This window comes from Salmo salar, chromosome ssa12, assembly GCF_905237065.1.
Source record: "Salmo salar chromosome ssa12, Ssal_v3.1, whole genome shotgun sequence".
NCBI classification, from domain to species: domain Eukaryota; kingdom Metazoa; phylum Chordata; class Actinopteri; order Salmoniformes; family Salmonidae; genus Salmo; species Salmo salar.
Window position 1 is genome coordinate 74,981,450 of NC_059453.1, and position 15,012 is coordinate 74,996,461.

Consider the following 15,012-nt stretch of genomic DNA (forward strand, 5'->3'; position numbering starts at 1 on the left):
AAACAAGTTTTAATGACTCCAACCTAAGTGTATGTAAACTTCCGACTTCAACTGTGGCTTATAAACCTGTCCCACTACACGTTTATTAATAGCCTAAATTATCACTATCCAATCTAATAATCCCATTAGGAATAGTAGGCTTGCATTAGTCTGCAAAGTTGATGATAGAGGCATGCAGTCCTTTATTATAAAGGTGAATTTCTATGGTGAAAAATAGCTTAAATCCAGTGACAACGCAACCAAATGTAAATCAACACTCGAGTTGAAATTACGTCTGTGCCCAGTGGGAATGACCTCACAGTTTAGGTTGACCTATTTGGATTTTGTTGGAGTGTTAAACCAAGTGTTTGTTTTTTTTTATCTATTGTCAAAATAAAAAAAAATTGTCAAAATAAAAAACCGTTTTGAGATGTCAAATGCATTGCGCTCAATATCAGACCACGTCAGGCAGACCACACAATAAACCTGAACTAGTCTATAGCTTTTCTAGTGAGACAGGCCCATCTAGTGGTGTAGCCTAGAAATGCCGCCATGTCTCACATGTCGTTCGGTAGAATTGGGTGCAGCTTCCAGCTTCAGCACTAACCTTTAATGAAGAAATGAAAGTGGAAAAACCGCTTAAGTTTCGATTTCCAGGGATGACACTGAACACACGAAACCGGTTGTTTCACCCATTATAAAACGTGTCGAGACGTAAAATCTCCTGTATCGGAGAAAAGGGACACGCAGTGGTCATCAGATAGCAGAACACCTTGCTGTTTATTTAAGTTTTATCACTAAATAATAATTCACAATGAATAACACTCTAAACCAACATTATGAGGAGAAGGTGCGTCCCTGTATAGACCTCATCGACTCCCTGCGCTCCCTTGGCGTAGAGAAGGACCTTGCGCTGCCAGCCATCGCGGTGATAGGGGACCAGAGTTCAGGGAAGAGCTCAGTGCTGGAGGCGCTATCTGGGGTGGCTTTGCCAAGGGGGAGTGGTGAGTGATAATTTATCAAACTGAGATAACAATTATTTATCATCTATCAATGTCTCAGAGAGGTTTAACAAGTGAGCCTGTATTGATTTGTTTATCATTTGATCTCTAATTTAATATGTTAAAGGGGAAGTTCACCCATTTTATATGTGGCCTTATTTTCACTCTTTCTGTGATTGTAATTGATCGCCCAAAGTTTTTTTTGTATTATATATATATATTAAAAAATTATATATATTTTTTCATTACAGTCTTCCCATTTTGCTGAGTCATCACTTGCCATTGACTGTATTGCAATATGCAAATATGTCTAACGCATATTAGAAAACACTAAAACACTCCACAACAACTATTACATGAAAATCCCATTCTGACTCTGAATGTTGTCTCTGCACTCATAAATAATAAAATTAAAAAATCAACTGTGCCATGAATCTATGTTTGAATGATGCTTTTTACAACAGCAACACAAATATGCAAATATGGATTTATGGGACAGTGGAACATTAAACAGTATATATATTTTTTGTGCCGAGACATCATTCAGAATTGGTTTGGAGTGTTTTCTAACATGCTTTCAATACATTTTCATAATGCATTATGGTCAATGATTGATGACTGAGCAAAATGTGACTACCAATTTTCTTTAAAACAAGATATTTTTGGGGATCAACTACAAGCACAGAAAGATGGAATATTTCACAATTTCATTTGATTGTACTGGGGAAATGTTGTATATGGACTGTTTTTTTCTGGGTTTCTTACAGTTTAATTTCATCTCTTTCACGCTTTCTAACTCCTCTGTCAACTCTGACAGGTATTGTAACACGATGCCCTCTTGAGCTGAAGATGAAGAGGAAGAAAGAAGGAGAGGAATGGCATGGAAAAATCAGCTACCAAGACCATGAGGAGGAGATTGAGGATCCCTCTGATGTGGAGAAGAAAATTCGTGAAGGTGTGGTCATTGGTCTGCTGATCATGGCAAAGATGAAAGTCCCTAAAGTCTTATCTATGTTCTCTACTCCATAAGAGAGCACACCCATAAGTATTAAATACCTAAATGCCAATAAAAATATAACTTGATCCACTTTACTATTGTGCTGTTGGAACCCTGGTGGTTTTTAGCAACGCTGTTCTGTATTCTTATTCCTCCCTCCAGCCCAGGACGAAATGGCAGGTGTGGGGGTGGGTATCAGTGATGACCTCATCAGCCTGGAGATTGGCTCCCCTGACGTCCCAGACCTCACACTCATCGACCTGCCAGGCATCGCCCGGGTAGCTGTCAAGGGTCAACCTGAGAACATTGGTGAACAGGTATACCCTTCCACCACACCCCCAATGTTAGTGGGAAAACACTGTGCATTTTTAACCCCAGTTTTAGAACAGAAACCAAGTCCCCCCACAACATGTTATGTATAATAATGTTTGACATTTTCAGATTAAGAGACTGATACGGAAGTTCATCACGAAGCAAGAAACAATCAATTTGGTGGTTGTGCCATGCAACGTTGACATTGCAACCACAGAGGCTTTGAAGATGGCACAAGAGGTGGACCCTGAAGGGGAAAGGACATTAGGTATTCCCCCTTTTATTATTTACTAAACTATTATCGACCATGTTGACTTGTGTTGACTTTAATGAGTTAGACTTGTGTGTGTTTCCCATTGAACAGGCATCCTGACCAAGCCTGACCTGGTAGACAAAGGCACAGAAGAGACGGTGGTGGACATAGTTCATAATGAGGTTATCCACCTGACTAAGGGCTACATGATAGTCAAGTGCAGGGGCCAGAAGGAGATCATGGAGCGAGTCTCACTGTCCGAGGCCACAGAGAGGGAGAAGGCTTTCTTCAAAGAGCACGCTCATCTCAGGTTGGTCCTCTTGGTTGAAGTGTGCCTTAGATTTTAAAATCTGTCTTGGAAAGCATGAAGCAAATTTGATCCAATGCCCATTTTTCAACACCCATAAAGTGTGTTAGTTTTTAATTGAATTGTGTACCTGTGTGGTAACCAAACTATTTGGTATGTGGTGAAAAACTGTTTTTTTCTAACCTTTCTGCAGCACACTATATGATGAGGGCCATGCCACCATCCCTAAACTGGCAGAGAAATTAACTCTTGAACTAGTGCATCATATTGAGGTCAATTCCTCTTCCATTACATTTCACTGCACAAAATCCTATACATTTGTTACTGAGTGACTGTTGCCATAAGCCATGACTCTGCGTTGTGCCCTTTAGAAATCCCTACCTCGTCTAGAAGAGCAGATTGAGGCAAAGCTGGCAGAGACACATGCCGAGCTGGAAAGATATGGTACCGGGCCACCTGAGGACTCGGCAGAAAGGATGTACTTCCTGATCGATGTGAGCCCCCCAGCCTGCAACAGATGATTTAGTTACCCTCTCCTTCAGTCAGCTCTGGCCTTGACCCAAACTCACAACAGCCATGTTTGTCTTTGTTAGCAAAACTTAGCAATTCAGGAAAGCATTTGAAAGTTGATGAAATCTTATCCATAGCTGTTTCTCTTTACACATCTACACATTTATCCCTCCCAAGTATCTAATAACTTCTCTTTCTGTGTTTCAGAAAGTGACTGCATTCACCCATGATGCCATTAACCTGAGCACTGGGGAGGAGCTGAAAAGCGGAGTTCGTCTCAACGTCTTTTCCACACTCAGAAAAGAGTTTGGGAAATGGAAGTTACACCTGGATCACTCTGGAGAAAACTGTGAGTTCACCATTATCATGCTCCGATGCACCCGTCAAAAATGATGGCTTATTTCAACGAGCTAGATTTGCTATTTGAATTGAGATTGATGTACACAATTTTAATTTGACATGGAAGGCTCACACACTTGCTTATTTAGTGTAATGCAACATAATGACATCCTTTTGTATATTGCAGTTAACCAGAGGATCGAGGGAGAAGTGGCTGATTATGAGAAGACGTACCGTGGAAGGGAGCTCCCAGGGTTCATCAACTACAAGACCTTTGAGGTGATGGTGAAAGACCAGATCAAACAACTGGAGGAACCAGCAGTCAAGAAACTGAAGGAGATTTCAGGTACAGTACATGTTTGAGAAGGTTCTTTTTTACCTATACTAAAACCCAGTTAGTGTTTTTATTTAATATGGGAGCCTATTTGCCAAAATATGAAGCCAAGATGATTTATGTATATTTTCCACCCAAGAATGTAATCTATCTTTGAGTCCAGTGTCACAGTGATGTTATGGTGTTTCTTCCCTTCTCTAGATGCCGTTAGGAAGGTGTTCTTACTGCTGGCTCAGAGCAGCTTCATTGGATTTCCTAACCTCCTGAAATCAGCGAAGGTATATCTCACACCATGCAATATTAATGTCACCATTTATCCCTGATATTCCCACAGTTGGTCATCAACCTGTATGTGAATGAGATGGCTGTCATGCATCAACTACATTTATCTCGTGTTGAATGACTGAGTTGTGTTTTGTTAACTACAGACAAAGATTGAGGCCATTAAGCAGGTGAATGAGTCTACTGCTGAGTCCATGTTGAGGACTCAGTTCAAGATGGAGATGATAGTGTACACACAGGACAGCACCTACAGCCACAGTCTGAGTGAGAGGAAGAGGGAGGAGGAAGACGACCGACCCTTACCGACCATTAAGATAAGGAGTACAATCTTTAGCACAGACAACCATGCCACCCTACAGGAGATGATGCTGCACCTCAAGTCCTATTACAGGGTAAGTACTGTGTAAATCACCATCTTAGATGCTGGCCTAACACCCTAAACAAGAACCTACCTGTATTTCCACTAGCTCTTCAGACTAGGGATGAGAGGGCACTAACTCAGAGATTGAATGGAACTGCTGACTCTTAAACTAATTTCTTCACCAATTCCCTGAAAGCTAGATTATATTGTTGCATGTGAATGTGCTATAACATTATACAATTCAGAGTGTGTGTGAACCAACCATTGTTAGGGGGGTAAAACTTGAATGGGACAAAAGTGATGATAGATTACTACAGTGAGGGAAAAAAGTATTTGATCCCCTGCTGATTTTGTACGTTTGCCCACTGACAAAGAAATGATCAGTCTAATTTTAATGGTAGGTTTATTTGAACAGTGAGAGACAGAATAACAAAAAATGTCAAAAATGTCAAAAATGTTATAAATTGATTTGCATTTTAATGAGGGAAATAAATATTTGACCCCCTCTCAATCAGAAAGATTTCTGGCTCCCAGGTGTCTTTTATATAGGTAACGAGCTGAGATTAGGAGCACACTCTTAAAGGTATATAAAAGACACCTGTCCACAGAAGCAATCAATCAGATTCCAAACTCTCCACCATGGCCAAGACCAAATAGCTCTCCAAGGATGTCAGGGACAAGAGTGTAGATCTACACAAGGCTGGAATGGGCTACAAGACCATCGCCAAGCAGCTTGGTGAGAAGGTGACAACAGTTGGTGCGATTATTCGACAATGACCCAAAACACACGGCCAAGGCAACAAAGGAGTGGCTCAAGAAGAAGCACATTAAGGTCCTGGAGTGGCCTAGCCAGTCTCCAGACCTTAATTCCATAGAAAATCTGTGGAGGGAGCTGAAGGTGCGAGTTGCCAAACGTCAGCCTCGAACCCTTAATGATTTGGAGAAGATCTGCAAAGAGGAGTGGGACAAAATCCCTCCTGAGATGTGTGCAAACCTGGTGGCCAACTACAAGAAACGTCTGACCTCTGATTGCCAACAAGGGTTTTGCCACCTAGTACTAAGTCAGGTTTTGCAGAGGGGTCAAATACTTATTTCCCTCATTAAAATGCAAATCAATTTATGACATTTTTGACATGCGTTTTTCTGGATTTTTTGTTCTTATTCTGTCTCTCACTCTTCAAATAAACCAACCATTAAAATTATACTGATCATTTCTTTGTCGGTGGGCAAACATACAAAATCAGCAGGGGATCAAATACTTCTTTCCATCACTGTATATCTATCTATTTTAATAATAGGTATTTTGTCTTGTCTGTCTCTTTATCAGATATCCAGTCAACGTTTGGCTGATCAGATTCCCATGGTGATCCGCTACCTGGTGCTGCAGGAGTTTGCTTCCCAGCTGCAGAGGGAGATGCTTCAGACTCTGCAGGAGAAGGACAACATCGAGCAGCTGCTGAAGGAGGACTTCGACATCGGCAGCAAGAGGGCTGCACTGCAGAACAAGCTCAAACGTCTGATGAAGGCACGCAGCTACCTAGTGGAGTTCTAGTATGGACAGCTGCTTGTTAACATTTAGGATGGTCTTGATTTTTTTTTAATGTAATGTATTTTTTGGGAGGATAACAGACATATACAACAAAATGTACAATGTGGACCCAGAGGATATCACTTGAAAGTGTTAATTAAAAAGCTTGTTTCCAAAGTGGTCCTCGATGGTAAAAACAATAACACATATGATTAAAAAGCAAGACAAAATTACAAACAACCATAAATACATTCATTTATATTGACATCCTAAAAAGTGACACTATTCACTACACTTTTCCCTAAACTTAAAAATCAGCCATATTAATTTCACATTAAAACAAACTATTAATTGGATATCATACCGATCCTTCAAATAACATACACCTGACCAGCAGTAGGGGGCACAAGGGCCAGTGGAGTGGTTTCTCTTACTTAGACAACCTTCTCCAAATGAAAACCTTTGCCTGCATTTTAAACCTATTTTTAACTTTTTCTTTGCTTGATCTCGAAGGAGAGGACCAAAACGCAGCAGGGACATGCATCTTCTTTATTGACGGGAAAAGAAGGAAAAAAAAAACCAAACACGTATACAAAATTAACAAAACGATGAACGACAAAATAACAGTCTTGAAGGCAACACAGGAATCCAAGAACAATCTCCCACAAACACTAAACCAAACACATACCCATATATAGGACTCTCAATCAGAGGCAACTAGAAAACACCTGCCTCCAATTGAGAGTCCAACCCCAATAAACTAGACATAGAAATACAAAAGACTAGAGACCAAATAGAAATACAAACATAGAACATAACCCGGAACTAACTAAACCAACACCCTACTAAACAAATCACCACCCCGAACCACATAAACAAAATACCCTCTGCCATGTCCTGACCAAACTACAATAACAAATAACCCTTATACTGGTCAGGACGTGACAGGGAGGCTATTCCATAGACAAATGCCTTTATAAAAAAATGTGCTCCTCGCAGTACTGTTTACTCTTGGGATTTTACAAGACATAACACTAGCTCTGGTATTGTAGCTGCTGGTTATAGATCATATCAATGTGTTTTTTCATATAACCTGGTGCACCATCATTTAAGATGTCAAACATATGATCCATTTTAAGTTGGTCCACTCTGGACTCCAAAGGCAACAAGCCCACCTCCTGGAATTCCTGTACCCCTATGTGGATCCTAGGGGGGACATTCAGCATATACCTGATAACATTATTTTGCATGACCCGCATTCTCTTTTTCAGCTTTTTTGATAGCCCACTATACCAAGCAGAACAGGCATAATCAAAATGACACTGAATCAAGGTTGAAACAAGCAGTTCTTAACTTTGATGTTAAAATATCTAGTGTTATGATATAAACATTTCAATTTATTTGCCATTGTAGAAAGAATTTCAGCAGCAATCAGGTCTCCGTAAAGGGATTGATCTAGGCACACACCAAAATAAGTTACACTTGTTTTAGATTCAATCTCCTTACCTGCACAGTTTACCTATATTTTGTCAGCCCTAAGCAATCTACGTTTTATTCCAAACAAAATCGAATTAAGTTTTTCCCAAATGTAGTGACAATTTGTTGTCAGTCAACCAATCCCTAACAAAATGCAATTCCTTACTCAGGGTCTCCTCTATGTAAACTGTATCTTTCGCTGATACCAGTATGGCTGAATCATCAGCATACAGTAAAGTGCAAACTCTTGCTTTATCTGGCATATCATTAACATATATAAGAATTAAGAGAGGCCCTAAATTTGATCCCTGCGGTACTCCACAGGATATTTCTTTGGCCTCTGACAGAACATCACCAACATTACATACTTGTGTTCTGTTGGTCAGATAAGACCTCAACCAATTCACTGCTACATAATTTAGACCCATGCATTTCAGTTTCATTAGGAGAATATAATGGTCCACAGTGTCAAAAGCTTTCTGCAAGTCTAACATGACCATACCTGTATAGTTCCCCTTCTCACTTTCCTGCTTAATGTGGTCCAAATGGTGGATAAGGCAAGTATCAGTGGAATGAGCTGTTCTAAAGCCAGATGGTAGTTCATAAAGAAGTTTGTGCTCGAGAATGTATCCCTCAAGTTGATTAAAAACGAATCTCTCAACAACTTTGGATGAGGTGCTGAGGATCAACACAAGCCTGTAGTTTCCTACATTTGTTTTACTGCTGTTCTTGTGGAGCGGATCCACCCCGGCTGTTTTGAGATCATTGGGAAATGTACCACTACTAATAAAAGTTTACAATATGCGTTATCATTTTAGCAGTGACACAACCACTATACTTGATGAATCTTGCAGGAATATTATCCAGCCCAGTTGATTTGTTTTTGCTCATTAAGCATACTAGATTTAAAACTTTGTCCTCTGTTGCAATTCACAGATCAAACAAATCATTTGTGATAGCTTTGCTATGGTAAAAGTTCTTAGTGAAAGACTAGCCATAGTGTCCAGAGCAGGTCGGTAACTTCTTAACCAGAGATGAGGCTATAGTAGTAAAAAATGTGTTAAAATAATTTGCAACCTTTTCCTGGTCATAGCATAAAACATCATCAATATCCAGGCCAATACTACAGGATTTTACCTTATGGGGAGTTGAGCCAATGTCCTTAAAAATGGTCCACAGTTTACAAGGCTGATGTAAGTTGTCATTAACAGTGTCTATGTAATATTGGGATTTGTCCTTTTCCATTTTGTATCTTGCCTGGTTTCTACAGTTAACATAACCATCATAATCTTGTTATAGATTTGTCCTTCTGAATCTGGCCAGGTAGCCGTCCCTTTTTCGGTATAAGATCTCGGAAGTGATCCATTTCCCTGTCCACTGTTTGTTTAGAATTTGTTTCATCGGAGCCCGACAGTCGAGTGCAGACAGAAACAGATCTTTAAAAAGATCCCAAGCTTGAGCAGCATCATCACAGTTTAGTGCATGAGACCAATCCATAATGCCAAGTACTTCTACAAAACGTTCCTTTGAGTATTGTTTCATAGACTGTACCTTCATGTATTTATTACCTGTCTCGAGTAGCATTTTGAATGTCTTACGGGTACAGTAGGTTACCATATGATCACTAAAACCAATATTTAAGACTCCTGACTGACAGACATTCTCTTGGTCTGATACAATAATCAAATCCAAAATTGATTTACTGTCAGTACACACCCGGGTTGGCTCAATCAGTTGTTTTAGTCCAAATAACTGATTAAAGTTATACAGGGCATTTACTAGTGTACTTTTCTTGGGTTATAACTGCACATTTGTATTAAAATCGCCAAGCAGAAAACATTCCCTATCAGCAAATACATTGTGATCACAACAATTCGATTCAAGTAAACCATATAAATGATTCTGCTTAGGAGGCCGATAGCACACACCAACAAGTATAGGACGACATATAGGAAGAAGAATATCTACCCATGCAACCTCAAGGCCATCCATTTTCAGATCTGAACGAAGGTTAAAATGCACATCATTCCTAGTGAAAACGCACACGCTGCCACCGTTTCGGTTTCAGTCAGTTCTGTGACTAATGCCAGATAGCTTGGTCAATGGAAGTAGGCCTCCGGTAGCATTGCAGTGGGGTTTGGGGTAGATTCTGTAATCTCAGTTCATTGCACAGCAACTGTAATAGAAGTTACTATGCAATCAAGTTCTTTGCTATCCTTTCTTGTTTATAATATTAAACTCAAATGCCTGATGAAGGCAAACAGCTAGCCTTCCTGGTGGCTGCCTGATAACATTTGGGAACAGAGAAGGAAGTGCAATCTTTTTACTGATAGGTTTATATTTCTGCAAAGACACTTTTTATTGTTATGGTGTCTCCTTTTTATCATGTCTGGATGGTGGGCCTGTGGACCTCAGAACTGAAACATATCATGTAAGACTCGATTCCCAGGGATGACACTGGCTGTTTTTACCCATTTATAAAAACGAGTAGAGTGTAAAACGCGGTGTCATTTATAGTGCTAGACTGGAGCTGCATGAGGGACCCTTACAAAAAATGATTGCCGTTTTGAAAAGTGAAGTAACTGTAGTAGACTGTGGTATTTTGGACGCAGTAATTGGAGAATTACTGCAGTTATAATGCACTCTGACTGCAATCTTTTTTGTAAGGTGAATACTGTTAAAATATATGCTTTGCCAATAATTTCATAACCTTTCAACATCCGCAGTGGGCATCAGATAACAGAACATCTTGCTTTTTATTTCAGTGTTATCACTAAATAATAATACACGCTGAACCAACATTATGAGGAGAAGGTGCATTCTGGATATAACTTTTGGGCTCCTGAGTGGTGCAGCGGGATAAGGCACTGCATCTCAGCGCTAGAGGCGTCACTATAGTACCTCGTTTGAATCCAGGCTGTATCACATCCGGCCGTGATTGGGTGTCCCATAGGGCGGCACACAACGTTGTCTGGGTTTGGCCGGAGTAAGCCGTCATTGGAAATAAGAATTTGTTCTTAACTGACTTGCCTAGTTAAATAAAGGTTAAATAAAAATTGAAAAATAAACTCCCTGCACTGTCTTGGCAAACTGGGACAAAAATTCTTCCCTGACATTTTTGCCACACCAGCCATTTGCTTCTCTTGTTCTCTTTCTTCAGCTTGATGATGGACCTGGGCATCATCATTATCTGGGCTAGGCCTAGCGTCATCCTAGTTGTCAAGGAATAAAAACACTTAAACAATTATAGGGAACACACATTATAAACTAATAGGCAGTTTAAGTGTGTCTATTAGTAGACATAATTAGGATTATTGCGTCATATGTGTTCCCCCCTACCCTAGTGCTAATTACTATTACATATTAAGGAACTGGCAGTACATCTGTGTGTCTCTGTTTTCTTCCTACCTCCACTGCACTCATTCCTGAGCTGTCTCCGCTAAGCCTAGCATCCTTTCTCACGGCACTGGTACCAGAACACCAGGAGACAACACTGCCCTTTACTGAGCCCAGCAACATCCTAGTTGTGAATTAATTAACACATTTATTAGAAAACCTACTAAATAAATGATCTTGCCTATGCCGTTCGGCCATCACTCATTCATATATTTGTATGTACATATTCTTATTCATTCCTTTACACTTGTGTGTATAAGGTAGTTGTTGTGAAATTGTTAGGTTAGATTACTTGTTAGATATTACTGCATGGTCGGAACTAGAAGCACAAGCATTTCGCTACACTCGCATTAACATCTGCTAACCATGTGTATGTGACAAATAAAATTAGATTTCATTTAAATGCTTAATAGGTTACCATTGGTTCTAATAGAGTGCCTTCAGAAAGTACTCACACCCCTAGACCTTTTCCCCCATTTTGTTGTGTTACAGCCTGAATTTAAAATGAATTCAATTGAGATTTGTCACTGGCCTGCACACAATACATAGTAATGTCAAAGTGGAATTATCTTTTTTTTTAATTTTCACAAATTTACATAAAATGTAAAGCTGAAATGTCTTGTGTCAATGCGTATTCAACCCCTTTGTTATGGCAAGTCTAAATAAGTATACGGCAAGCCTAAATATGTAACAAGTCACATAATAAGTTGCATGGACTGACTCTGTGTGCAATAATAGTGATTAACAGGATTTTTGAATGACTACCTCGTCTCTGTACCCTTCACATACAATTATCTGTAAGGTCCCTCAGTCGAGCAGTGAATTTCAAACACAGATTCAACCACAAAGACCAAGGAGGTTTTCCAATGCCTCGTAAATAAGGGCACCTATTGGCAGATGGGTAAAAATAAATAAAAACGCAGTCATTGAATATCCCTTTGAGCATGGTGTAGTTAGTTATTAATTACACTTTGGATGGTGTATCAATACACCCAGTCACTACAAAGATACAGGCGTCCTTCCTAACACAGTTGCCAGAGAGTTAGGAAACCGCTCTGGGATTTCACCATGAGGCCAATGGTGACTTTAAAACAGTTACAGAGTTTAATGGCTGTGATGGGAGAAAACTGAAGATGGATAAACAACATTGTAGTTACTGATCAATACTAACCTAATTGACAGAGTGAAAAGGAGGAAGCTTGTACAGAATAGAAATATTCCAAAATATGCATCCTGTTTGCAACAAGGCACTAAAGTAACACTGCAAAGAAAATGTGGCCAAGCAATTCACTTTTTGTCCTGAATATGAAGTGTTATTTCTGGGGAAAATCCAATACAACACATTACTGAGTACCACTGTCCGTATTTTCAAGCATAGTGGTGGCTGCATCATGTTATGGGTACGCTTGTAATTATTAAGGACTGGGGAATTTTTCAGGATAAAAAACCATTTATGGAATGGAGCTAAGCACAGGCCGGGTAGGCCGTCATTGTAAATAAGAATTTGTTCTTAACTGACTTGCCTAGTTAAATAAAGATTAAATAAAATAAAATAAAATAGGCAAAAATCCTAGAGGACAACCTGGTTCTGTCTGCTTTCCACCAGACTGCTTTCCACCAGACACTGAGAGATTAACCCTCCTGCTGTCTTCCGGTCGAATTGGACCGATTTACAAGTTCTCTCTGTAGTTAATTTAATCTGATTGTCATAAGGTTCCATGACTGTCCACACAGGGCATCTGAACACACAAAATGCATTGATGGTTTTCATTACATTTTGGGTGTTTTATATAACTTTTGTACACCTGTGGTGTTCCCGGTCAAAAATGACCGTTCATTAGAAATGAATGGGTGAGACTACAATTAGTGTATAAAATTAACTTCAGGCACATGCCCATTCATCAGATGGACACACTTCCTCTCCCAGACCCCCACATTGATCAAACACACACACACACACACACACACCTCACTCCCCTTCTTGGCTTCATGGCAATCCCCACGGGAACCACACCTGTTGGCCTTCTCACAAACAATCGCAATATTGTTTCAATAATATATATACATTTTCTCTCAGCTCTAGTATATAAAGCTTTTTTGAGGCCTTGCTAACAATTCATTCTGTGGCAGCACAATGACCAAATGATATACTGTATGTGAGGCTCTTGATCATATCTTTGATCATGACACTGGTGAGGAGGAGAGAGTCCTTATTAAACTTTGACACAGAGTAGTCTGTGATAAATAGCACAATATGTTTCATCTGAGTATTTGTTAAAGTCAAAATAATCCATACATTATGTTTTTTTAAACTCAAAAACGGGTTGTACGAGCTCAGGTCATACTGGCCATAAATAGCAAATAGAAGTTCAAAACTTGTAATGTTCACAATAACTTAAGTTGATAAAAAGATCTAACACAACATTAGGTGATAATATATGTATTATTATGGATTTATAATCAGCTATAATGGAGCGGTCATTTTGTACCAGGAACACAGAATTAATTAACATGAAACAAACACAACAGCAGGGTTAATTAATCTATCAGCAGGACAACACAAGGCTAAATCTACACTGCAGTTGCTTACCAAGAAGACAGTGAATGTTCCTGAGTGGCCTAGTTAAAGGGTTGACTTACAGTACCACCTACTCATTCAAGGGTTTATTATTTTTACTATTTTCTACATTGTAGAATAAGACATAATAACTATGAAATAACACATATGGAATCATATAAAAACCAAAAAAGTGTTAAACAAATCAAATTATATTTTATATTTGAGATTCTTCAAAGTAGCCACCTTTTGCCTTGATGACAGCTTTGCACACTCTTGGCATTCTCTCAACCAGCTTCATGAGGTCTTCACCTGGAATGCATTTCAATTAACAGGTGTGCCTTCTTAAAAGTTAATTTGTGGAATTGAGTTCCTTCTTAATGCGTTTGAGCCAATCAGGTGTGTTGTGAAAAGGTAGAGTTGGTATACAGAAGATAGCCCTATTTGGTAAAAGACCAAGTCCATATTATACCAAGAGCAGCACAAATAAGCAAAGAGAACAGACAGTCCATCATTACTTCAAGACATAAAGGTCAGTCAATCCGGAAAATATCAAGATCTTTGAAAAAAATGTCTGGTGCAGTCGCAAAAACCATCAAGCGTTATGATAAAACTGTCTCTCATGAGGACTGCCACAGGAAAGAGTTACCTCTTCTGCAGAGGATACGTTTATTAGAGTTACCAGTCTTAGAAACTGCAGCCCAAATAAATGCCTCACAGAGTTCAAGTAACAGACACATCTCAACATCAACTGTTCAGAGGAGACTGCGTGAATCAGGCCTTCATGGTCAAATTGCTGCAAAGAAACCACTACTAAAGGACATCAATAAGAAGAAGAGACTTGCTTGGGCCAAGAAACACGAGCAATGAACAGTAGACTAGCGGAAATCTTTAATTTGATCTGAGTCCAAATTTTTGATTTTTAGTTCCAACTGACGTGTCTTTGTGAGAAGCAGTGTAAGTGAACGGACGATCTCCACATGTGTGGTTCCCACCATGAAGTATGGAGGAGGTGTGATGGTGCTTTGCTGGTCACACTGTCGGTGATGTATTAAGAATTCAAGGCACACATAACCACTTAACCTTTTCCTTCAAGACTGTTGGAAAAGCATTCAGGGTGAAGCTGGTTGAGAGAAAGCCAAGAGGGGCGACAGGTAGCCTAGTGGTTAGAGCGTTGGGCCAGTAACTGAAAGGTTGCTAGATCGAATCCTTGAGCTGACAAGGTAAAAATCTGTCGTTCTACCCCTGAACAAGGCAGTTAACCCACTAGGCCATCATTGTAAATCATAACTTGTTCTTAACTGACTTGCCTAGTTAAAAAAAGTGTGTAAAACTGTCATCAAGGCAAAGGGTGGCAATTTGTTGAAAAAAGTGTTGGTT

At 39.5% G+C, this 15,012-nt stretch overlaps 2 protein-coding genes across 2 annotated transcripts in view; both read left to right on the plus strand.

The window, feature by feature from the left end:
- The window catches only part of mx (Interferon-induced GTP-binding protein Mx), a 28,707-nt gene extending 21,897 nt beyond the window's left edge, over positions 1 to 6,810 (plus strand). The window contains exon 13 of the mRNA XM_045690428.1: positions 6,249 to 6,810. The gene's annotated coding sequence lies outside the window, so the exon portion shown is untranslated. The remainder of the gene's footprint in view (positions 1 to 6,248) is intronic.
- Positions 718 to 6,767, plus strand: mx2 (myxovirus resistance 2). The gene is given in 12 exon segments (NM_001123690.1): positions 718 to 983; positions 1,798 to 1,935; positions 2,140 to 2,294; positions 2,419 to 2,557; positions 2,654 to 2,852; positions 3,043 to 3,121; positions 3,221 to 3,343; positions 3,567 to 3,708; positions 3,886 to 4,044; positions 4,234 to 4,310; positions 4,461 to 4,706; positions 6,003 to 6,767. Coding segments are annotated over 12 exon segments (1,872 nt in total). The 5' UTR covers positions 718 to 793; the 3' UTR covers positions 6,228 to 6,767.
- Positions 6,811 to 15,012: the final 8,202 nt, after the last annotated feature.